Here is a 26,034-nt window from a genome sequence, read left to right as displayed (position 1 = left end):
ACTATCTTTGACACTTCAAAAATCAACGAACAGTCTGATTTAACCCTTTCACTGAATATACAAAAATGGCGTTAACTTATGCCAACATTATGAAGGCACAACTGTAAAAAAATCATACACTAAACGTTAAATAAAAAACAACATAAAACAACGTTGGAGACACAAAATTTAAGCAGTTATTTTTTAGAAGTTTTTTTTTTTTAAATTAAATATTTTGAATAATTTGCGCCTTCATAAATGCGTCTTTATTTGATTGTTATCAAACCTATTAAATTGCAGTCAAGTGGTGACTAGAGAAAACTATGTGTCGTTCACACCTAAATATTGCGTGGCAAGTACAATGGAACAGGTCATGCCTATTATTTGTTAGTGTGGGGAAGCTAACTTTGCAGTATTTTGATCAGAGAGAAGATAATATTATTCAGTAGTATTTATATAAAATAAAAATATTATGCGGTAGTTAACTTAAGTTAACAATAGGTAAGGTAAGGCTATCTGATATTTTTGTACTGGAAAGTTATGGAATACCATCAATAGAATAACTTTGGTTAAATTTACGTGGTCATATAATTATTTAGATGGATGATAAAATACTGTAAGGTCAGCCTTCCCACAACTTTCGCCTAGCCAATTAATTACAACTATTATATGAAACCTGTAACCGTTATTATATCAAAAGACTTAAGAAAACCAGCCAAGCACGGTTATCATATAAAATACGCAAGGTAGATAGAAAACTGGCATAACTAGCTACCCCTAAACACGGACTAATATTTGAGTTTATTAATATAATATATTATTTAATATAATGGTCTCCTTAACACCTGTTTCGAATATGATACTCTTTTTAGAATCGAAAACTTAGTTTTTCCGTAGGTACCTCGCCTTTTTAGTCGGCGTAAATATGTATTGCACTGTACTACTATTTTGTAAATTTATGTTTTTTTTAAATATTTTACTTATTTTTGTGTACGCAAAGACATTTTATAAATGCATGCAAACGTCTCCGATTCTTCAAAAGTGTATTTTAAAGTATTTTTTTACTATATATTATTTTGTTGATATGAAGTAGGATTGCATCGACCCATTACAGTAACATTTTCAACAGACCTACGTTTGAGTGGTAGATTTTTAATAATAACAAACCATTTTAAATCTTAAAGCGACGGTATTAGAATATAAGTTGCCTCAAAGTCGGAGTATAAATAAAATTAGCAAGAATATAGGTAGACTGCACGTTAAATATACAAAATCTGTAAGTATTAGAAAGATCAGGAAAATGCCTTAGCTTTGCGCTTAAAAATCTAACACTCAACATCAATATTTTAAACACATTATTTAACCGTACCTACAACCGCAAAATCAACTCGAAATAAATATGAAAACATCCCTCAAAGACATACAAAATTGCATTAGCTAAACGTCGATTTCAGCCTACAGAACTTGCAACACTGAAAAAATTGACTTCACATTAAAACTTATGGGGTCATATCTAGACGAACCTTTAGACCAACAAATGCCACTTTGCCCAACATTCTTATGGGCAAAGGCAAAATGAGAGTTTGCCTAACATTCTTAAAGGCACAATGCCGCTTTCACAATCAATCTTACAACCTAACAATGTATCCAGCTATCCAGAAATCGTTCAAGGCAATCAGAATGCATGCAATCCCAATCATTTTACGCCTATCGACCTAAGAACCCACAAAAATACCCCCTAGCTCAAAAGACAACTGGATAATGCCAAAATGTTCCCTACACCTACAGAGAACCAAATCCCTAATTTCTTCACAATTTAATACCACAACAAGACCGATTTTAAAGACATTTGCAAAACTAGTCAAAACTTGAATTTCCTTGTACAAAATGTGCCCTTATTTCATGTCGAGTAAGGAGCATTTCTTTACAAAACAATTCAAGCCTTCACTAAATCTTGACAAACATGTTTAAAACCAAACCTAACTCGCTCAGCATGTTGTCAACAAACGTCTAATTAATGGGCCCAGTAGCCAAATAATGGTACGGGTGTCGGTTATGCATAAACCTGGTGCCTCCATAGCTTTGGTTCTTCCCGTAGAAGTCTATACGGCCCTGTTGTTGGTTTACCTTGTGTCTGTAGTTCTGAGTTCTACGTTGTTGAGGCTTTTGTTCGGTTTTCTCAGGCTGTTTGTTGGCAGTTTTGTTGTTGGCTTCGGTTTTAGCGTCGGGCTTTGTTGAGGAGTCGGTTTGCGGTTTTTCCTGTGGAAGAGTATACAGAATGTTAAAATGCCACACTAAAAGATTGATTTTTATACATAAGTATACAGGGTGTTATGTAAAGCCTATGTCTAGCAGTGGATGATTGCGGTCCATAGAACAATGCGGACTCGGGTGAATAATGTATATATGTTAAGGTCTGATGATAAAATACAGGTTGTAGAAAATATTATACAAAAAGGTCATAGGGTTCATGTATTTTAGAGAATTTCAAAGTTATGTAAGTAATACAAGATGTCTCTTGCGGCTAGCAAAGTAATGTTTTTTCACAATAATAGACTCCAAAAACTTGTATATTTCACACCTGTCCAATGTAAGGGTACTTACATTCACATAAAAAAAAACTTTGTTAGTGGAAATAAACAAATAACTCTTACCTCTTTGGTATCACTATTGGTCTGTTTGGTCGCCGGCTGGCTGCTCGCCTCTTGAGTCTTCTGCGGAGACGCCTGAGCGGTCGCTTGGGGCTTGTCGTTCTGAAAGTTGGACAGGACAAATTGGTATTGTGGCGGACTCCTAGCCACTAGTTCAGACGAAGATCAACAGATGGCGCTCGGAACTCATAATAAAGAGAAGTTGTATGGGAACTACAAATATTACTGTGAAATCCTACATCGCGCATTCGAAGTTTCTCACCTACTCTGCAATATATAGAAATCCCCAACGCTAACCGTCGGGCAGCTGCCCGCCAGGCCACACCACCCGGCCTGGTCGGAGGATCCTCCCTTTGCATGGGGATGCTCCAACACCTCCAGCATCTCCATAGTATGTTATAAAGCAAGATTTTTAAAAAAAATGGCTTATGGCCGTTTCACTGTCACGAGAACGTTGAACAGTTGGACATTCAGTTAGTTAGACATTCAGTCAGTTTTACATTCAGTCAGTTAGACATTCAGTCAGTTAGACAGACAATCAGTCAGTCAGAAACGTTCAGTCAGGCAGACATTCAGTCAGTCAGTCTCAAATAGTCAATACGTCAGATAGACGGTGAATTAGTCAGATTTTTACCAATAAATAATTTACAAATATACATACAACTACAGTAGGCGCGTTAGAGTGCGGTGCTAGAGCCACGGTGAGGTCACACCACATGGTACATCGGGCCGTCAGACAGACAGACAGACAGCCATTTAGACAGTCATATACCTACGCAGTCAGCCATTCAGAAAGTCATATAGACAGTCTGTCATTTAAACACTATATTAGTCTGTCAGATATACAAATGCACATACGGCTGGTATAGAGTAAATAAGTTACATATATACGTACAACTACAGTAGGAGTATTAGAGTGCGGTGCTAGAGCCACCGTCACAGTGAGGTCGCACCACATTGCACAGCGGTCCATCAGACAGATATTCAGTAAGTTAAGACAGTCCGTTATTTAGACAGTCCGTCGTTTAGACAGTCAGTCATTAATACAGTCAATAAGTCAGTCAAACAGTCAATTAGTCAGTCAAAAAGTCAGTTAGAACACACAAATACACATACGGTTGGAGCAGGAGTATTAGAGTGCGGTGCTAGAGCCACGGTCACAGTGAGGTCGCACCACATGGCGCAGCGGACGGTCAGTAAAAGTTTAGTCTCATAGATAGTCCGTTATTTAAACAGTCAGTCGTTTAGACAGTCAGGGCCTTACCACAAAAACTTAAGACAGTGTTTAACAGGTGTTTAGCGATGTCAAACGCCTACAAAATCTGTCAAATTTGGTTTTAAACACTGTCTGTTGTCAAACAGTGTACAAAGTTTTTGTGGTAGTCAGTCATTTAGACACTAAATTAGTCTGTCACATTTACAAATGTACATACATACGGCTGGAGCAGGAGTATTAGAGTGCGGTGCTAGAGCCACGGTCACAGTGAGGTCGCACCACATGGCACAGCGGCCGTCAGGCGTCATCATTGCATGTGTATATCTTTGTTACTTCTTCACGTCAAAACGGCTGAACCAATTTTAACCAAATTTGGCATGGAGTTAGCTGACATCCTGGATTAACACATAGGCTAAGGGAACACATAAGCTAGGTAATTATGTAATACATACCACTACAGCAGGAGTATTAGAGTGCGGTGCTAGAGCCACGGTCACAGTGAGGTCGCACCACATGGCGCAGCGGGCTCGGCGCGCGCACTGGGCCAGTTGTTTTACTGCGTCCGCTAGTTGGAGGATCGCTGGAATTAGAGACAGGTTGAGGGTTATGATAGTGAAAATACTTGTAAGAATCATTGGCTTATATACCTACTAGCGAAATTGAGAAATTGAAATCATATATAAGAATAATAAAAATTAAAAGACCAAACGTAAGCTACTGGCGTTTCCATAATGCCTAGAAGCTTATTCAGAGGTCCTAGTTTTGACGGGTGTGACATGATCGAAGGGTGTGACTAATTTAAATTGTTTCATAAAAAGGTTGATAAGTCGGTAAGTAGAACACACGTTAGTCAGCCGTTTGGAGAACAGACAACTATTGCAGCGTATATTTTAGCTCTCTGATGGAAGTAGATGCTAGTCATCTCCAACTTACCTACTCTTTTCGCTGTATATTTGTAATCGCAAGACTGGTTGCGAGCCGTATCGCCGTTTTGGAATACAAAGCCCAATGATGTTTTAATTATAACACTCACGGTCGGAGTTGTTGTACCGGTGGGTAGCGGCTTGCACTCTTATCTTGTATAAAGGTTATTTTCTGGACGCTTCCGTGCTTCGGACGGCACGTTAAGCCGTGGGTCCCGGTTGCTGCTTCGGCAGCAGTCGTTAAGCCTAGTCAGAGGCCTTCGGGCGGCTTGAAAACCTCTGACAGTCGGGTTGCCCACTTACCCGACAACTCTCTCAGCACAAGCTCGCTTGTGTTGGGGTCCACCAACCCGCACTAGGCCAGCGTGGTGGACTAGGCCTAAGACCTATACATATATATGTATGTATATTACACTCACGGTCGGAGTTGTTGTACCGGTGGGAAGCTTGCAGCTCGCGTCGTCTGGCGGCTTGCACTCCCGCCAGCATCACCCTGTATATTATATGCACTAGTATATAGCTAGTATATAACACTCACGGTCGGAGTTGTTGTACCGGTGGGAAGCTTGCAGCTCGCGTCGTCTCGCGGCTTGCACTCCCGCCACGGCGCTTCGCCAGGCTAGCATGGCGCTTTCTATTTCGCTGTGAGGTGCTCTGGGGAAAAGAAATAATAATAATAATTTAAGTATGTGAATGAAAGTTGGAACGTATGTGTATGGCTGTTTTTAGCGGATTTCATCACGCACGCGGGATGGAACGCGATTTTCTCGCGTAAAAACAGCGTATAAAAATATAAAACAGATACAGATTTGGACAGAACACTGACTCAACTCCGGTTGTCACTCTGAAAGATTTCTTTGTCCAAGACTGTACAATACAAACTGTGTACAACGTTATACGCTTTCTCTTCGTCAGCGTTACCTCCGCACTAGGCTTTTTGTGTTTTTACGTTTGGTGTGTGTGTCTCTGTATACATTCAGTTTCAATAACCTAGTCTACGATAGTGTTTCGATACTGTGCCCGGATACAGGATAGAATTCAAATACCAGGTAGTAAAAATTGATCTATTTCTAGTTTCTACATACATATGCATATTATTAGTGTCCTCCTTATCACTAGGCACGACGTCCTGCCCTCTCTTCAGCACAGTCAGCTTCACCTCAGACTTCTTGTTCTGAGCGACTTGTTGTGTTATAAGTTTGTTGTGTGTGTGTGTATCTAGCTCTAGATTAAGTGTATTAGCCGGTTTCAATAAGCTAGTATATCTATGGATCTATTCTGCTTACTTAGATAGCGTTGTGTTGGTATAGTATTTACGTCAGAAGTATTCTATTTTAGTCGGTTTTTTTCTATTTTAGCCGTGAATTTAGACAAAATATACTCACATATGCATATTATTAGTGTCCTCCTTATCACTAGGCACGTCGTCTTGCCCTCTCTTCAGCACAGTCAGCTTCACCTCAGACTTCTTGTTCTGAGCGACGCACACGCTAGCGCGGAGTGTCTCCATCTTGCCCATTAGCGTTAGCACCTGGAAGTGGGAGGGTTTGTTGGTAGTTGTCATGTTTTGGTTAGAATATAGGCTTACTTATGGTGGGATTTTCACTTAAATTATACTACTTTTGAGGACAAGATCCACTTCAGGTCGCAGAGCCAGCAGAGGAGCAGAGTAAGTTAGTACTTTTGAAATAACATTTAAAAATAAGTAAGAACAGTAAGGGATTATTATCATTTTTTCATTCATTGCATTTCCTAAACCGTAAAGAGCCAAGCGAAGCGAGGCCATAAAAACCCACGGTGTCCCACCCTACACACTGCACGTGTAAGGTTGCCTGTAAGAGATCGCTCTTAGCGATAAGGCCACCTATTGATGATTGCTTCTAGTTTATAAGTAATATTTGTATATTTTGTTATTGTGGTGACCAATTCAAATCCAAAAGGGTACAAAAAGGCGGTCTTATCACTAAAAGCGTTAAATTCTACCTTGGTGTGTTCCCTTAGCATGTCGACGGTGAGCCGGTCGACGCGGGTGGGGCAAGGCGGCAGGCGCGGCACGGGGATCGAGTTACACGACGACACCGCCCGGCCCGGGTAAGAAAGAGCGAGCCGGGCTTCCGTTCGCTTTCGCTCTCGCTCTAACTGACGCCATTGTTCGTAGCACGTGTCTAGGTGGTGGTGGAGGATGGCTGAGGAGGTTTGGGCTGTTCTGTGGATGAAAAGGAAGAACTGTTTAGTCTTGTTCTCGGGTCTTGGATGTGCCCGTAAAATGGCAATAGGCCCGCCCCCTATTACATTGGGACTAACATAACACTCTGGCGAAAAGTGGGTGCAGCAATGCATCTCTGCCTACCTCGCAAGGGAGTACATTAGTACAAGGCGTGAGTGCGTATGTGTGTGTGTGTGTGTGTTTAGTCTATATTTGTACCTTGCCAATCTGAAACCGCCTATCCTTGAAACATTGACGGCTCGTCAGTTTGGCAAGGTACAGAAGTGTATAGCTATTTATGCAGCCGACCGTACATAGTTAGGTAGGTAAGGAGCAAAAAGTTTAACACCAGAATATTCTGGTCCAGAATATGCTTTTTACATGAGCTTATATAGTTTTTTTATGATGTAAGTAACACTAGAGCTTTCATTCAGAGCTCCAGTCTCAGACTAGAGCTCGAAGCGTTTGGACGTGTAAAGCTAGCCACTTGTTATCAACAAATAAATTAGTGATTAACAGTTGAGTTTGAGTCTCTTTAAGAAAAATTAAATAGTTCTTGTCAGTTTAACCTGAGTTTTGTTACAAACCTTCGTCGAGACCTGCAGATATAAAAGGAAGTTTACACTCACGACTGTCATTTTACTCACCTCATATTCCTCATAGCATAGAAGGGCGCGAGTAGCGGCAGGTCTAGCATGGGAGACGGGAGCACGGGCGGCGGGCCGGGCGGACTCGGGCCTAGTAAGGCTCCTAGACCTGGAAATTTATAGAGGGATATAGTTACTGATGGGATCATTTATTTGACAATGTGGTGGCTAAGAACAATTTCGATGAACCCTCTTGAAGGGCTAGCACATGGCAAAAGTTCTCCTTCGCGCTCGCTCTTGAGGCTGCGCGATGTGAGTCACACACGTTAAAACTTTTGTCACATCTTAAAAAATGCGCTTTGTGCTAGCCTTTCTGAAGACAGCCAGCGTCTTAGCTTCAAGCAAATGCAGAAATGAGTACCTACTGTTTTGATTGCAACTATGTATTCATAGACAGACAGACTAAGGGCATTCCATGCTATGTTTGCCCGTAGGTATATGGTTTATTTTCAGCCAGCGAAAAGTTCGCAATACAAATATCTAGGCAGCCATTTAGTGACGGTCTTTTATTTGAGACGAAAGAGTGAAAAATTATCACTTACCCATATTAAATGGTGCATTCTCATGTAGAAACGACACATCTACATTCAACTGATTCGGTGGCGGTCGATTCCTCATAAGAAGACTCATTTGTCGGGCCAATTCCTGGTTTTGCCTCATCATAGCTGCCTGTTGCATGTTGTCATTGTTACCAAAGTTACCCCTTTGTTCGTTCATAGGCCCATTCCCTTGAAACCCCTCTCTTGGCATCATTTGGTTCACATCACGGCGTTGCATAAACTCATTTGGTTGTTGGAAACCGTTGGGCTTAAAATTATTTGGCATTTGCCCCGACTGGTTGTTAAAGTCAAAGTTTTGAGCAATCTGGTAGTTCTTATCTGGACTTCCCATGTTTTTCATCATTTCGTTTATGTAGTAATTGTTTTCGCCGTTAAAGTTCTTCTGAGGCGGTTGGTTGAAGTTGCGATTGAAGAACATTTTGCTTCTTTCGTCGGCGGCCATTTTGTTGAAGTGTTCTTCGTTGAAATGGCCGTTCATTTCCATTGGCATTTTAAAGTCGGCCATGTTGTTTTGCATCATGTTCTCTTCTCTTGGCCTATCCGACATGTTTAACTGGTTTAAATAACCCAACAAATCTGAGTCTTGAGTATTCTGTCCCTCCTTTAGAAAAGCTTCGGAGAACTTATTTGGGAATCTTTGAGCGTTATTTGTGTACGGATTTGAGTCTAGAAGATTCGCATTGTAGTTTAGCGAGTCTAGATTGAGGCTGTTTGGTCTGTTGAAGTTGTTAGCAGCAAACATGTTGGTCTCTGGCAGTGAGTTCCTTTGGCTTGGTTCAAAGAAGTTATAGTTGTCAAATTTTGGTGTGGGATTATTGAATTGTGCCCCGCCTATTTCTTGTGCTGCTAGTCTAAGTAAATTCAGCTGTTCAGGCGAAACCTCCGGTGTTGGCTCCGCCATTGGCTCAATGCCGAGTAAAGTGCTGACGTCGTTCTCATAATTGACGAAGCCGTTAGTGCCGAAACCATTTTGGATGTTGAAGTTGTATCCATTTTGTTCTGACTGCGGGAAGGTGTAGTTATCTTGGTAAGTGTTGTAGGACGACGATGGTGGTATGAAGTTACTGGATGATGTTTTCGGGTATTGTGGTGTGTTTGATAATCCTGTGCTTAGCGGTTTATCTGGCGAGCTGTAATAGAGGAGGGAATGTTGTTATATTATTAGGTATTATTGAAAAACTATTGATTGATGCAGTCTTAGTATGTAGTAACACCTAAAGCCTGAGTTAGAACCCAAGGTCTTGGGTTCGAATACCGGCCAGGGTAGGTATTTATTTGTGTATGCTTTGGAGTGTTGAAATATCTAGCAAGTGTAGTAGATTATTGAGTATGTGTGGGTAGCGAAATAATAAATCAGTCTGTATCAAGTACTCGTGCGTTTCACTTCATGGTGACAGCGGTGGCTAAAATTAATTGTTATATTTCGTAATTGCGCAGTAAAAAGTATTTTTCGGTGTCGATAATAACTAATATATTGTTTACGTGTACTTATAACAATGGAACATGCACGTCCGCCGGCGGAGCTCGTGTTGGAAGGCGGGCCGGCCAGCCGGGCCGACGCGTGGCGAAAATGGCTGCGCCAGTTTCAAGTATTTTTAAAAGCGTCTGGAGTGGACAAAAATGCCAGTGATGTTCAAGCAAGTTTATTAGTAAACTTAATTGGACCGGAAGGTTACGACTTGTTTACTACCTTTAGATTTGCTCCGAAAGAAGATAGTGAAAACATAGATAAAATAATTGAGCAATTCAACAATCATTTTGGAACGAAAACCAACACCACTATTGTTCGGTTCAAGTTTTTTACGAGGAACCAGGAGCGAGGTGAGGCTATCGACGAGTACGTCACGGCCTTGAAGCTCTTAAGTAGACAATGTGAATTCGAAACGCTCGAGGACAGCTTGCTGCGAGATCGTATCGTGTGTGGTGTCCTTGACACTACGGTACGCGATAGATTGCTGAGGACAGACGGGCTGACGCTGGAGATGGCAGTCAGGATGTGCCAGGCCAACGAGGTGTCACACGACAACGGTCGCCAGATCGAGGGCGTCGTGAAGACAGAGGAGCGGCCGGGGGCGGTGGACGCGGTGTGGAGCAGCGGCGGCGGCGGCGGGCAGCGGCGCGGGGCCCCCTACGGTAGCGCCAGGCAGGGCGGCTACAGCGGCGGGGGTGCAGCCGGCGGCGGGGGTGCAGCCGGCGGCGGCGGGGCGCGGCCCCGGGGCGGCGTGGGCGCACCCCGCGGGCCGCCGCCGGGCGCGCGAGCCTGCGCGGCCTGCGGGGACCTACAGTGTGCTAGTGATATCAGGTGTGCGGCTAAAAAGGTCAAGTGTTATCTGTGCGGCAATAAAGGCCATTATAAGCGAATGTGTCCAAACCGGAAGTCGCGTAAAGTGTTTGAGGTGATGGAGGAAGATGACGATACCTACGGGAGTGACGGGGAACTTTACTACGTATCTATAGTGGAGCGCGTCGACGAACTATCGCGTAAGCAGGACGATAAATGGTATGAAAGCTTACTCATATGTAATAATAACTGTAGACATGTTTTTAAGTTGGATACTGGGTCAGATTTGAATGTGTTATCGAAAAATAATCTTTTAAATCTAGGATTTTCATTGTCTGACATATCGAAGAACAATGTGCGCGCTCAATCATTCTGTGGAAATTATATAAACATAATTGGTTGCATAAATATTAATGTTATTTACAAAGATAAAACATATACATTAAACTTTATGATTTCTGAGCGCGACTGCCACAGTATTTTAGGTAAACATGCCTTAGAACAATTAAGTTTAGTCGAGCGTGTGTATTCTATAGATATAAAAGAATATAGTGATTTGTTCCACGGTTTAGGTAAGTTACCTGGGTTATATAAAATTCCAATCGAGCCTAACAGTAGCCCTTGCATTTGTCCTGTCAGAAAAATTCCTTTAGGAGTTAGGGACCGGTTGCGCGATGAGTTACATCGCATGGAAGAGTTAGGGGTCATTAGGAAGGTGACACATCCGACCTCATGGGTTAATGGTATTGTCATTGCGCCTAAAAAAGATGGTAGCCTAAGAATATGTTTAGATCCGCGGCCGCTGAATCGTGTCATACGGCGGCAACATTATCCTTTGCCGACGCTTACTGACATAGCTACCAAGCTAAAGGGAGCTCGCTATTTTAGTAAACTGGATGCTCGATCAGGTTTTTGGATGGTGGAATTAGATGATGAAAGTTCAGACCTATGTACCTTTGGGACACCATTCGGTCGTTATCAGTTCTTGCGTATGCCCTATGGTATAAATTCAGCGTCGGAAATTTTTCATTCTCGTGTCCGCCAGCTGCTTGAGGATATCGAGGGGGTTGACTCATTTGTTGATGACGTCATCGTCTGGGGGGCGACTAAAGAAGAGCACGATGAGCGGTTGAGAGCACTGATGGAGCGGGCGAAGAGCGTCGGTATTAAGTTTAATCGTGATAAGTGTTTGTTTGGAGTCAGAGAGGTAACATATTTAGGTCACACTTTTAGTGAAGACGGCATGAAAATTGATGAAACAAAGCTAAAAGCTATCAACAATATGCCGAGTCCAAGCGATAGGAAAGCGTTGGAGCGGTTCTTAGGAATGGTGAATTACGTGAGTAAATTTATTCCGAATTATTCTGAAATAGTAGGTCCTCTGCGAGGATTACTAAAGAGCACATCCGTGTGGAGCTGGGGCGAGCAGGAGGAGAGCGTGGTGCGCGCGCTGCGGGCGGCGGTGGGCGCGGCGCCCGTGCTGGCGCTGTACGACGCCGCGGCGCCCGCCACCGTGTCCGTGGACGCCAGCGGGCACGCGCTGGGCGCCGTGCTGCTGCAGGGCGGCCGCCCCGTGGAGTTCGCGTCGCTCACGCTCACCGACACGCAGCAGAGGTACGCTCAGATCGAGAAGGAGATGCTGGCGATAGTTTTTGCTATGGAAAGATTCCATCAGTATGTATACGGAAAAAGCGACATCCTCGTAGAAACCGATCATAAGCCTCTTGAATCGTTGTTCAAAAAGTCCTTAGATTCAGTTCCTGCTCGACTACAAAGGATGATGCTGAGGGTGCAAAGGTATGATTTTACCGTATCATACAAGCCAGGTAAATACATGTTCATTGCAGATGCACTATCCCGGGCGCCACTCGCGGAGAAGATGTCTGAAGATGTGTCTAGTGAGGTTGAGATTCAGTCATGTTTTTTAATAGAAAATGTTAGGTTCAGTCATGAAAAACTTGATACAGTTAGAAACTTTGTGACTAAGGACAAGGACTGTCAATTATTGATAGACCACATCAAACACGGATGGCCTTCAGATAAATACCAGGTGCAGGAACCCATACGTGCGTACTGGAGTTTTAGGGAGGCGCTTGAATATGTAGACGGAGTGATATTCAAGGATAAGCTGGTGCTGATCCCCAGCGCTCTGCGCGGGGAGATGCTGCGGCGCGTGCACGAGGGGCACCTCGGCGCGGACCGCTGCAAGCGCCGCGCGCGGGACGTCATGTACTGGCCCGGCATGTCGCGCGACGTGGAGCAGCTGGTGCGGCGCTGCCGGCTGTGCGCGCTGCACGCCGCGCGCTCGCAGAGGGAGCCCATGATCCCGCACCCGCTACCGACCCTCCCGTGGGTTAAACTTGGATCTGACATATTTGAGTACAAAAAAGATAAGTATCTCGTACTAGTTGACTATTACTCAAATTTTATCGAGGTCAGTTTGTTAAATAGCATTACGTCAAAGTGTGTTATTAATGCTATCAAGGAACAATTTGCGAGGCACGGAATAGCAAAGGAGTTGGTAACAGACAACGGTCCGGCCTATGCCTCTAAGGAATTTAGAGCCTTCGCGAGTGAATGGGGTTTCAACCACGTAACCACTTCACCCCACTATCCCCAATCTAATGGGCGTAGTGAACGTAGTGTACGTACCATCAAGTCGCTTTTATTAAAATCTATAGATGCCAAGTCCGATTTCTATATGGCATTGTTAAATTTCCGATCTACTCCCAGAGACGGTATAGCTAGTCCAGCGCAGCTGCTAATGGGTCGGAGACTTAACACGTTGTTACCGACTCATGAAGCGAAATTAAAGCCTGAAAGGGACAACTCGGTAGATATCGCCAACTTGCAGAAGAAGCAGCGACTAAGCAAGTCGTGGTACGACGGTCGCGCGCGCGCCCTGCCCGAGCTGCAGGTGGGCGAGGAGGTGCTGACGGCGGCGGGCGGCGCCAGGCGCGAGGCGCGGGTCACGGCCCGGGCGCCGCAGCCGCGCTCTTACTTCGTACAGGACCGCAACGGTCATGTGTACCGAAGAAATAGGCGGCACCTTATTAGGCTAGCTGAGACGCAATCACAACTTGTTCCTCCCATTGTTCATTCACAACAGGTGAACTCTGAGGATGGTATCCAAGTCACTGCATCTAGCTCCTGCGGCAGCGATGACTATGACTCTTGTAAAGAGTTTGATGAAAATTTAATATCATGCGAGTCGCGACCTAGGGCCAACAAAGGTTATACTGAACGGGCAGCTGCAAGGGTTGCTAAAAACAGGCTGAAAACCACGAAGTAATCTAAATGTAGCTGCTTTATTGATAAGTAATTTACCTTTTAACATTTTATTCATTGGATATGCTATATCAGCATATCATTGCTGTAATTAGGTAGGTATGTACATAAATATTCATAACAGTCATTAACACTCATAACAAAATGTACCTACGTAAGTACTTAATAAAATACCGTTAGATTTGTTAAAATTAAGTCTTTGAAATTAGAGTTTAAAATTCTCTTATTATGTCTGTTCCATGTAATACTTACACACTTATACACTATTATAAAATCCTTGCATATTATATATATAAGTTCTATTAGTACAACGTTTCTATAATTGCATAAATTTTGTAAAACAATATTGATTAATAGGGTAAGATATTATAGTAGGTGCTTCACAACACAATAGAACTAGGAAGATAGATAGAATTGTATCTCGTTTATTAGTAAGTAGTTAAGTAAGAATGGAAAAGTTATTTAATTGATGGCCCAGAAAATAATTGTACGTGCATATACAATGTAGTTAATTTAGTGTGAGTACAAATACCTATATGTATAGTTTCAAGTTTGTTTGGTTTATTTGTATCACCTACCTATACCTAATGTTTCTTTTTGTGAGGGGAAAGATGTAGTAGATTATTGAGTATGTGTGGGTAGCGAAATAATAAATCAGTCTGTATCAAGTACTCGTGCGTTTCACTTCAGCAAGGATACTCAAAGACGTATTATAACTCTATGAGTTAGGAAACCCTGGCAACTGAAATCTTGGTTGATCATGAATTTTAAAGAAATTGCATCCCCTCCCCAAGGATTTTCTTTGAGCCAAGTTTGAACAATATTTTCTACTGCATAATATACCTATAAGTAACTCAGTAACATCTCTTAGCCAGGGATAAAGCTAATAATAGCCGCACAAATGACAGGAAACAGCGTTCGGGGTTAATGGGTTAAGAATATGTGAGTAGGTACAGACGATATGCTTATGAGTTGCACATTTACATCATTCGTGTCACTGCAGAAGTTGGCCATTTGAATACCTATTGCCATGTGAACATGATGCAAATACTGTGATGAGGTATTTAATTAGGTATGTATGCATTTAACCCATGGGCATACATATCTCTTTTGCTGACTGTATACACTTACCCCCAAATTCATAGAGCTTTTTGAGTTTACAATAGGTTTAAAATTGACGTTGTGATATACGAATTTCAACTTTTTCATTGACGTAAAGAGTCGAAACTCGTGTGTTTCGAAGTGCCTTGTTGTAAATTAAGAATACAGTCTATGAATTTGAGGGTTAATATTCAGTGATTTTTTACCCTAAATCCTAACTAATATTATAAATGCGAAAGTAACTGTGTCTGTCTGTCTGTCTGTCTGTCTGTCTGTTACTCTTTCACGCCAAAACTACTGAACGGATTTGAATGAAATTTGGTATACATACGGCCAAGACCCTGGGAAAGAACATAGGCTACTTTTTATCCCGGAATTCCCACGGGAAAACTTATAAAGGCGAAGCGAAGCGCGCGGGAACAGCTAGTGATATATAAATTATTTTTTAAAGACCTTCATACACAAACATAATAATATTCTATTACATATTATTATGTTTGAGTATTTCCTGTTTGTAATACTGCATGTGTGCAATAAAAATACTATCCATCAATCTTGTGGAAATGCTGAGTTGGCAGGAATATGGCACAGTCAGCTTCATTAGTACATTACTACATTGGTTTTCTTTTTTAACTTTTTAATAATATAAATTTCCTTGCAAATCCTGTGGTACTGGTACAAAATTCTTATAGCATTAAGACCACTATTTGTAGCCTTATGTTTATTTATTTATATATGATTCGCCAACAAATATTACATTAAATTCATGCTTAATAAAAATACAGTAGTTAAATGATAAATGCATCTTCAATAACAGGCGAATACAGCATGCATTATAAGTAATAATATAATATATATAATGTTTATATTTTGTACAATAAAGAGTTAATTTAACTAGGTTTAAAAGTGTACTAACTAGCTACTAATTAAGCTGAACATACTAGTAATAAGTTTTTCTATAATGAATGACTTATTTACCTGAGCGGTTCTGTAGGGCCCGTCCCTTCATCCAGGATCTTTGTGATGAGGTCGCGGACCATCGAGTTCTCCTCCATAATGCGTTCCGACTGCAAAAAACAAAAGCAGAAATATGAGAACAAGTAAAATAATACAACTCATTTGCCCATCATCATACATATTACATACATAATTATATGATCACAACTGTAATCTGCGAAGGGGTAGTCAGAGGTGACTTGCAAGCAAACCACCCCCTTTTCACTGTATAGTTGTACTCTATTCTATTCTATCTATTCTGTTCATTATAGTTATACTCAGTTGGTCATTGATATTTTGTGTAATTGCCCTACTACTGACAAATCAGCCTGAATTCAAAGTGCAACACTGCATAGGAATGGTGACATTTGCAAAGTTTTTATCACAGTTAGTTTAGTCAGCAGCATTTGTCACCACAAAAAAGGGACTCCTTGGACATAAATATATAATATCTCTTTCGACAAGCATGTCCAAATCCACTCACATAACAAAACTGCCCACCAGTATCTCTTGGAAACCAGATAGGTACTTCCTCACAAAGATAGTGTTAAATAACTAGGAATGCAACTGGACATAAGTTACTATGGAATAAACACTTAAAAGCCAAAAGGGATGAGGTGAACAAAAAATTTGAAACACTATACTGGCTACTTGGCAAGAACTCTAAGCTGTCCTAGGATAATAAACTCCTTGTGTATAACACAATCATCAAGCCGATATGGACCTATGGGATACAGCTGTGGAACTTTGCATTAATCTCCAATATTAACATCATACAACAAGCCCAAAATGCTATCCTAAAGAGTGTGTCAAATGCATCCTGGTTTTTTACTACAAATGAGCTGCATGACAACCTTCAAATGGCTACAGTAAAAGAGGAAATAAACAGATTTGAAATGTCATACAAGGATCAGCTAGTGAACCATCCAAACTCACTGGCTACACAACTTCTTGAGTCAAGCTACATGAAGAGCCTAAAAAGACAATGCATACTAAATATAAAATAAAGGCAGTACTCTAACAAATAAATGAAGTTTTCCTTGATGAAGGGCTACTTTAGAACAGTGAGGTTATGGACAACATATATGCTTAAAACCAAAGAGTTGATTGCAAATAAAATTACAAATAAAAACTCTTCCAAGATGAAACATCCGCACACTCTATACTCACAATTCTTCATTTTAATTACTACCAGCAAATTAATAAATACTTTTAATGCTGTCACATCCCGGGAAATCAAAGACAGTAAAAATCATTTGTGTCGGATGTTTGAATGGGTTGCCGAGATGTGAGGTGGTTAAAGGTCAGTAATGTCTTACTCTTATAAAACCACTGCTCAATGGTTCTTTAAGAGATAAAAACTTTGATTTATCATTTGGGAATTTAAAATAAGCCATATTAAAGAATGTTATGAAGAAAATTTGATTGAGTTATTTGGTGTTGAGTGATTCAGAAACCAGGCTTTATGTACTTACTCAATTTTGTAGAGGTAAAGGTAATTCTGGTGTTTTACATATCAGTGCTTTCAGATATAAACAGTAGAATTAGGTCACAAGTGAATATGATTCATAACAAAATTATTTCTAAATGTCCTTTAAAAGCTGTTGTTGTGTATAGAGAAAGTATAACCTTAGATTGTATAGTAATACAATCCATTCTAATAAGAGTTCTATAAAGCTCATTTAGGATGCTTCTCCAGTGAAAAACATTGAGTAATATGTTTACATTTAACTGAACTACCTTGTTATTCCGTCCTCTATCGCACAAACTAGATATTTCTAAAAATATTGTGTGCATTCTTCAGATGTCATCATTCACCTTCCAACCATTAAATAGACATGTTATTTGATACAAGACAACCAAAGTAACCAGGCCATAGGAAATGAAAGCCAAGGTACGGTCAGAGGCTTGAATACCAAAGATTTTAAAGCTTATTCAAGTTATTTTCTGTGGATATTGGGTCATTTGACAGCTACATTGGAAACTTACAATTACAACACCCATAAAATCAGAGAAGTTGGAACTTCAGCCAAAACATACCTGGTCTGGTTCATTTTCGACGGCTTTGTACGCATTACTTATTTTGCACAAATCACTGAAGGCCATTTAAATTAAAATATATTTCTTGCCACGATATGAGCTGCTAAGCCATTTTTCCATTGACCTACATGTGTTATGTATAAATACGTATACTGCCGCGGTGTTGCTGTGCTTCGCCCACTCTCTTGTTGTCACGTAATCAGCTATCGGAGTTTAAATTTTACTGTTGATTTACTACCTATAAAATAAAGAAAACTTACATGAGAACTCTGCAAACTTTGCTAACTCGTAGAAAATTTATAATATTTTTTTCAGGAAATGCTTTTATTTTTCCAAAATTCCCGCTCTCAAAGTTTCAACTTTTTCTAACATTTTTTCTGAGTGTATTGAAACGTATTATTCAGCCAAATACAAAAGAGGTTGTTTATATTTTTTATATCAATGATATATTAAATTATTTAGTTATTTATCAACATCTGATATTAGATCTGATACATCAATTTAATACAAACTATTCATTAAAATTGTTTAAAAATATATTTTGAACTAAATATTTTAAAGAAGTTATAGAATGGTAGTTTTTTTTATTATTATTTACTGGCAACATTATTTAAAAACAGATTGTATCGCCATCTATTGAACATATAATGGAACTTGATTCAAAGGTTTCTTAAAACCAGTTGTCTTTATGTATCAATAGATGGCATTAAAATTTATTTTTCATTAAAATACTATTGCTATTTATTTATAAATTGGTCAGAATTTAGGTAGTAATTTATTTTATGATTAATTATTTAATTTTAAACCTTATCGTAAGGTAGTTCATTTCATTACAAATTTACAACATTACCATCGTATCATACCTACGTACACGCCGCCGTAGTACTTACCTAACAATTAATTATAAGTTAAGTTAGCTTTGTCGAACTCTAGCTATGCTAAATAGCCACAGATTTTGACAAAGGTAACTTAACTTAATCAATAATCAGGGCTACAAGTTAAGGAATAGGCTGAAGGACAGCATAAATTCAATTCTAACCACTTAGAACAAGCTTACGTCAGCAAAACATATATGTATCAAAAACTAAATTAGAATTCACTTAAAATCAAGAAGACTTAGTAGACATCCTCAGTGAAACAAACCCGTCAAACGTATACCACCCCTCATTCGCCGCTGGTAAAGGGATCAACACACACAGCGTGGGGAAGACAAATTGACAACGGCCGCTCCGTGGGACGCCCTCGCCCTCACTCGTGTCGCGGACGTGTGTGGTGCTGAAGCTACTGGAAGAAAGGTAGGGTGTGTGAACAGTATGGTCACTTCACCTGAAACAATAATATGGATTCGCCTAACTAAGATATTATTGTTATTTAATTCAAAAAGGCCAGAATAATGTAATAAGTGCCTAATCATTCCCGCGGCGTGTACGTGAAATATTACTTAATACTAGCGGCACTATAGTAAAAACGTGAATTTGAATTTCTGATTGGTCATAAGCACACATACTTTTCATATTCCATATTTCAATTTTGAGTATTAATAGAGCTAAAATTATACTAAGTACCTATAGTATTCGGCACAAATCAGAATCGACGCAAGTCGTCAATCAACCAATGTGGCCTACATTGGTTGATTGACGACTTGCGTATATAATAGTAAGTAGCAATTCTAACAGGAAAGAACCGATAACCTAACTTATAAGAGTTATAAGTACTCTGTACATTCGATTCTATTCTATTCTGATAGGGGGTGAAGTTCCTGTACGTACGTGGCTCTCTCGAGTGGAACCTTCGTACATAATCACCTTAATTTCAGCTCAGCCAGCCTAGTTCCCATTCTGTCCATTATATTATTGGTTTTTTGACATTCGAAATCCCATCCATACATATATTTTGATGACTGCAAAGGAAAACCAACTTTACTTACCAGACATAAGGAAACGTAAAAAATGCAATAACATAGTGGAAGCTCTATAGTAACTCCGAATATTTAAAGCTGACTAACTGCCTCAGTTTTCATTATTGCAGGTAGGTACCTCGCTGTCAGTTACAGTGGCGTGCCAAAATTATCCAACATGGCTGTCGGAAGAGCTTTGATTTGGTTGGCTGGTTTACTATTTCATTGCTTTTGTCTGTTTGAGGGTTGAGTCCATGTTTTTGTCTTGTTAATTTGATTATTATGGTAGCGATTATTTAGCTAGGGGAAGCACTCGGAAGGTAGGTATTCAGGATAATAATTTCAGGAACTAAAGTTAGATAAGAGTTAATCAATAAGGGTCAGTACTAAAGGTAAGCCATGTGAATAAAGAAACACATACTAGGTACTTATTACAGCTTCTGTTAAACGACTTTTGTAAATTCACGATTACCTCCTTTCGGCTAACTGTACCTATACAACTGTACAACAATATATGAAGACCCTGTATATGTCTCTGTATCGGGAGAATCGGGTGGAATTTTTCAGAAAGTTCACTGAAAAATTCCACCTGTAGGTACCTGGGTACCCACATTGTATCTCTACCTACTATTTTTTTAGGAGCACCTATTTTATAAAGGTATAAGACATCTAAGTATAGGATTAGATTTGTCAGTTTCAGTTGCACATTATTATTTACGGCTACGTAAGTCTTAAACACAACACAGCTACAAATTATCACGCTTAGCTAGACCTAGGTACGCTACAAACCTGCACAAAGGTAACTGTATCAAACCCATCCAAATGATATAATTTCGTTTACAGTAGGTACCCACTGGGCACTGTACAGTTGGTACACAATGCATTTGCCCAATTGCATTTATAGAGAACTGAAGGGAAGTCTGTTGTGCTTTTGGTGTAGTTACCTACCTATTTTATCCTATAATCATAGGTAGGTATAAAGTTAGGTATCTCTGTAGGTGTCCTTTGTTAATGACTGGTTTGAACTATATGCAAGAAGTAGAATTAGATTTTAGTAGGTTGAACTTGTATTTAAAAAAATGGGATATTTCTTTAACTGGTAGCATAGAATAACAAGTAGGTACAGTAGTACTGGTAGGGTAGCTTTAAATTAATGAAGAATTGTTAAATGTACAAAGTTAGTGTCAAAATTTACAAAGAAATTTATTATTCTTCAAAATTTACAAAGAATAATAAATTGATTGCTATAATACCTATAGGTACCTACTTACTTAATAAACTTATTAAGTACTTGGTGGTGTTGGCATTGTATTTTATTCTGTTGCAAGCTTACTTATAGCTTTGTCGAACTTTAGCTTTTACGCTATCATGTAGGGATTGTAGAGGTTCATGCATCTACATCATCAGCCACAAATAAGGAGACATGATATCTACATCTTATTGCCCAAGCGCAAAGTTCCAATCTTTGCATTAATTATACGCCATACTACTTACGTAAACTATTCAAAAATAAGAACATTAATAATAAAGTTATGTTATTGTATAGTTATTATATAAACCAGTGTTACATCACCTCTAGAGTGTTCTTAGTGCTTTACTTACTTATAAAAATTAAATCCTTGCGACAACCCAAAACGCAATAAATGAAGCCCAAAAAAGAAGAAACGAAAATTCAAATATAGAATTGAATAGCAATCCAATCAAAAACCCTTCAAGCGTGCGTGAGACAAAGACGTCTTGATACGTCGTCCCAAGTGAAAGAAAGGGACCACTATATCGTTAATCCTATTGGCTTATACACGCCGACGTTTGCCGCGATTGGTCGCTGTGCTTTATTGAACTGTCACTGAAGACCGTAGAATGTTGTCTGACCAACTTTTTCAGGACTAGCATTAAAGTTTCGGAAAATTAAACAAGTTGAGCTGTTACACGTACCTAAGTAAGTACCTACATGTAGAGTGGGGTGCGGGTAGGTAAATAATAAAAATATCCTATGGCCCTGTCATCATCCACTATTAGCCATCATTATTGTCCACTGATGGCAGGTGTACTTCGTTGGAAGAAGCTTATGTACAGCAGAAGCTTCTTCCAACGAGCACCGCAACACTCTGTCCTCATCCAACCACTAATACTCAATGACTTAGTCAATCATAGATAGATGTAGCATGTCTTACTAAAAGGTTGTGTTTAACTTGACGTACTCAGTTGTGAAACCCACAGAAAATCGTATAATAGACATTTTTGATTTAGATGGACTAAGGTAAGTACAGGTACAATATTGGTGCAATCAGAAGTAGCCTATTAAATAATGAACAACATGAACTTTATAAATCGGAGCAAAAATTACAGTAAACTTTTTTATACACAAATCTTTAAAAATGTCAACCTATTGACGACACTAACGCCGCCCTGAAAGTCGCACATTTTCCAGCCAGCACGTTAGGGGGCGAACAGTAATTCGGGGGCAAAAGTGGGGAAATTCAGGGGGTAAACACCACCCACGGGGGGCGGCGGGGGGAAAGCCGTTTCACAGAACGGAGTTTGGCAATTGACTTGTGGGTAGTTTTCGGGGTTCCATTTTCGAAATTGGATTTCGAAAGGGTTTTTCTCGTCTTTGAAGATTTCCGGCGGAAGAATATTTTGTGAAGTCGAGTTGAGGTGGAGCGATGTTGATTTGAGATGTCTTTGCTTTGATTTGATTTTGGGTTTAGCGAGAGCTTTCGGAAGCTTACGGATTTGAGCTTTGTTAATAGGACGTTACGTTTGCGAAACGTGGAGAGTGACGAAAGGGCTGACGAACAAACTGCAAGTGTTCGTCAATAAGTCCCTAAGATCGATCCTGCGCGTTTTCTGGCCGAAGACAATACGTAACGAAGATCTGTGGAAGCTGTGCCGACAATCTCCCATCGGCAAGGAAATTGCGAAGCGAAAGTGGAGATGGATTGGACACACTGTACGAAGAGGAGCTACGAATGCCGCAAACGTAGCTTTTGACTGGAGGCCACCAAATGGCAAGCGCTCCCGTGGACGCCCTGTCCAGACATGGCGCCGAAGCGTCGAAAACGAGCTGCGAGCCGCTGGACTAAGCTGGAGCGAGGCCAAAAGTACAGCCGAAGATAGGCGGAAGTGGCGGACGTTAGTGGAGACCCTCTGCACCTCTGGGGTGCCATAGGAACAACAACAATAGGACGTATACCGATGTATATGTTGATATTTTGCCTGTTATTCAGACCTAGTTAGGTAGGTACCTAAGTATAACTTTTCGACTGTGAAGAGTTATAAGAAACCGGCCAAGTGCGAGTCGGGCTCGCGCACAAAGGGTTCCGTAGCAGCAAAATTACAGTTAAATCAACCTATCTCAAAAACTATAAGAGATACTTTGATCAAACCAAAAATCGTTGAAAGAGTTAATTAGCATGCATCACCTCTATTTTTTTTAGAATTTTATACCCCGTAGTTATAAAAATAGAGGGGGGGGGACATACTTTTTACGACTTTGAGAGCTGATATCTCAAAAACCGTTCACTTTAAGAAAAATGTTTTTTAGAAAACTTTATATCATTTTAAAAGACCTTTCCATTGATACCCCACACGGGTATGTACATCGAAAAAAAAAAATTCATCCCTCAGTTACATGTATGGGGGGCCCCACCCCCAATTCTTTTTTTTACTATTTAGTGTCATATTTTTGTAGCGGTTCATACAACACATATTCCCATCAAATTTCATCACTGTAGTACTTATAGTTTCCGAGTAAATCGGCTGTGACAGACGGACAGACGGACAGACGGACAGACGGACAGACGGACAGACGGACAGACGGACAGACGGACATGACGAAACTATAAGGGTTCCGTTTTTGCCATTTTGGCTACGGAACCCTAAAAATGGATTATTAGGTGCTAATAAAAGCTCTGACTAAAACACTCAACCAATCTTCCTACCACTGCTTTTGACTTTTGAAACACCTGTAATATTTTTGTAAGCAACAATAGCTAAATAGCTAACTTGCTAACCCTTAAGGGTAACTTGTTACCATATAATGTAAAGATACATACTTATTAAGTATTTAAAAAGTCAAATAATTTATACCTATTACCACAGTGAAATAATATTTTTTTGTAGTACAATCAAATTATAGTACTTACAGTAAAGTTCCATTATGTTATAGCGTAGGAATTACCTTACCATCATATATAAATATTATCGTTGTCCCCTGCACTTTAGTTTTAACACTTAAGTATCCCAACTAACATCGTAGCGTTAAAAAAACTCTCATATAACTTGTATAATGGTTCCATTCGAAAATTTAAGTGTTAAGACATAGCTGTATAAGAGTGTAGGAGAGTGCTCTAACTCACTTATAACCACGAAAGAGGCCCACGATTTTGAGAGTTAAGGCTTTAGAAAGCCTGTAAAACGGTGTCATTGAAGTGTTTAAGTTATAGAAAGCCTGTAGTACGGTGTCATTGAAGTGCTAAAGTTACTATAGAAGAGCGTTTAATCACTCTCAGCTAGAACTTTTACCGGTATAGTTGTAGTTGTAGAGTGTTTATTTGACTCCCTGACTCTTATTTGTTTGGTAAAAAAGGGTTAAGTGAGTATGTTACCGTTTTTCGAATACACTTTTACCATACAAGTTGTATGTCTTTGAAAATAATAGTGTCAACAGCAATCATACGCGACAGTATTAGAGTGACAGTATTGATCATTACTAAATAACAGTAAATATAATATATTACCTTGACTTAACATGTTTTGTGAATTGAAAATAATATGCCATTGTAATTTTACTGTAATGTATACCATATTTCCCACCTCAATTTTAATGCGCTCCGAATTTATTAAGGATTTCAAATGAAACATAAGTAAATATAAAATAGACGACTCAATTTTGTATTTTTTTATATCCTTGCTGTATGTTCATTAGTTTCATAAATCGATTGGCATGACTGGAATGACAAAATTCACATAAATAAGTAAGTATTTTAAAGCAAAATATTGTTTATCCCAGCAATTTATAGGTTAGGTCGCCAATGCAAATGGCGAACTTACATTTAAGACAAATAGACTCACCTAAGTCATCTATTACACTTTTTGAAATAGAACATCCTTAGCCAAGGGTATTATGCAGTCTTAGTCGATCCGCACAGTCTTGCTTAACACCGTTACTTTTACAGTCTACTTGCCTAACGCAATAAGCGTAAGTTAAGTTAACCTTAATGATTAAAACTGCATTGTTGAGTTTTCCAACACTGTATGAATCTTGTCTTACTGCACTCTTGACAAAATCTCTTTTATAACCAATTCCTGCAGCCTAAATTCAATATGACACCTAAAGATTTATATGAGTATTAAAAGAAACCACTTAACAACCATAAGTGTTACCAGGTGTCAGTGAGCACTCTTGTATAGCTTTAGGTTCTAGAAACAGTTTAAACCTATAACATCTTAATTTTAATTGCTTTGACTAATACCATTTTAACACTTAAACCTGCTGTTAACACTAATTTCATTTGTTAACTCATCTTTATCGCTTTATGTTAGAACTGAGATAATTATAACACAGTTATACAGGTTAAAGTTATAAAAATAGCTGTAACTGAGGGTAAAATGTTTGTTGGGTATAAACTGTATAATATTATTCAAACTTCAGTGACTTTCGTCTTTCAGCAACGTAGCGTATTATGGCTACGCCGCCCGCCCGTAACAAGTTACGAATTCGTAGCAATGTTGTATGTAAAATTAATGTATCTCCGAATCAAAAAATCCCAACGAAAGATAAAATCATAATAGTTACCTAAACCCTTATTTACCTAGTAGGTACCCAGCCACCAAACCTACAAGTTCCTCAATAGGAAACGTTATATTTACCGCCAGAATCAACAGCGGCCAATAAAAGCTCGGCAAATATGTTGACTTTTCCTTTCTGACGGGACTTTTCAAGGAACGCCACGCCCTTCGCGGCTTCTAGGCGCTATGATTGGCTGACAGATCAAATGTCACTCATCGGAAAGGATATTTTCGGGTGCGTTTTCCAAGTTAGGTATACCTACATTATATTATTATGTTGGTTATAGTTACTCGTATTATGGAATTATTGTATAACGTATAGGTATATACTTTGTGTCCTATGCTTCACGTATTGTAAAGAGTTTTTAATGATTGTTACTATTTAAAAGTCTTAAAAACCTAGCCATATCTACGAAGATTAAAAGAAAAATATTACCTACTTAGACAATTAAACGC

At 39.6% G+C, this 26,034-nt stretch overlaps 1 protein-coding gene across 2 annotated transcripts; it reads right to left on the bottom strand.

The window, feature by feature from the left end:
• Positions 1-951: 951 nt before the first annotated feature.
• Positions 952-18,231, bottom strand: LOC105391038 (meiosis-specific coiled-coil domain-containing protein MEIOC-like). Of its 2 annotated transcripts, none has more exons than XM_038111201.2 (10): positions 18,149-18,231; positions 15,831-15,919; positions 8,165-9,312; positions 7,623-7,731; positions 6,753-6,975; positions 6,155-6,300; positions 5,308-5,423; positions 4,299-4,426; positions 2,634-2,732; positions 952-2,238 (listed from the first exon to the last, which is right to left on the bottom strand). In XM_038111201.2, exons 2-10 carry the CDS (start codon positions 15,905-15,907, stop codon positions 1,990-1,992), a joined length of 2,295 nt encoding a protein of 764 aa, XP_037967129.2. In that variant the 5' UTR covers positions 15,908-15,919; positions 18,149-18,231; the 3' UTR covers positions 952-1,989. The 2 variants fall into 2 exon arrangements, with proteins under 2 accessions (XP_037967129.2, XP_037967128.2); XM_038111200.2 differs by lacking the exon at positions 18,149-18,231 and adding an exon at positions 17,889-18,067.
• Between the last annotated feature and the right edge of the window lie 7,803 nt (positions 18,232-26,034).

The sequence above is a fragment of the Plutella xylostella genome, chromosome 28, assembly GCF_932276165.1.
Source record: "Plutella xylostella chromosome 28, ilPluXylo3.1, whole genome shotgun sequence".
Taxonomy (NCBI): domain Eukaryota; kingdom Metazoa; phylum Arthropoda; class Insecta; order Lepidoptera; family Plutellidae; genus Plutella; species Plutella xylostella.
Note: the sequence above shows the minus strand (reverse complement) of the source record. Positions and strands in the feature narration are given on the sequence as shown.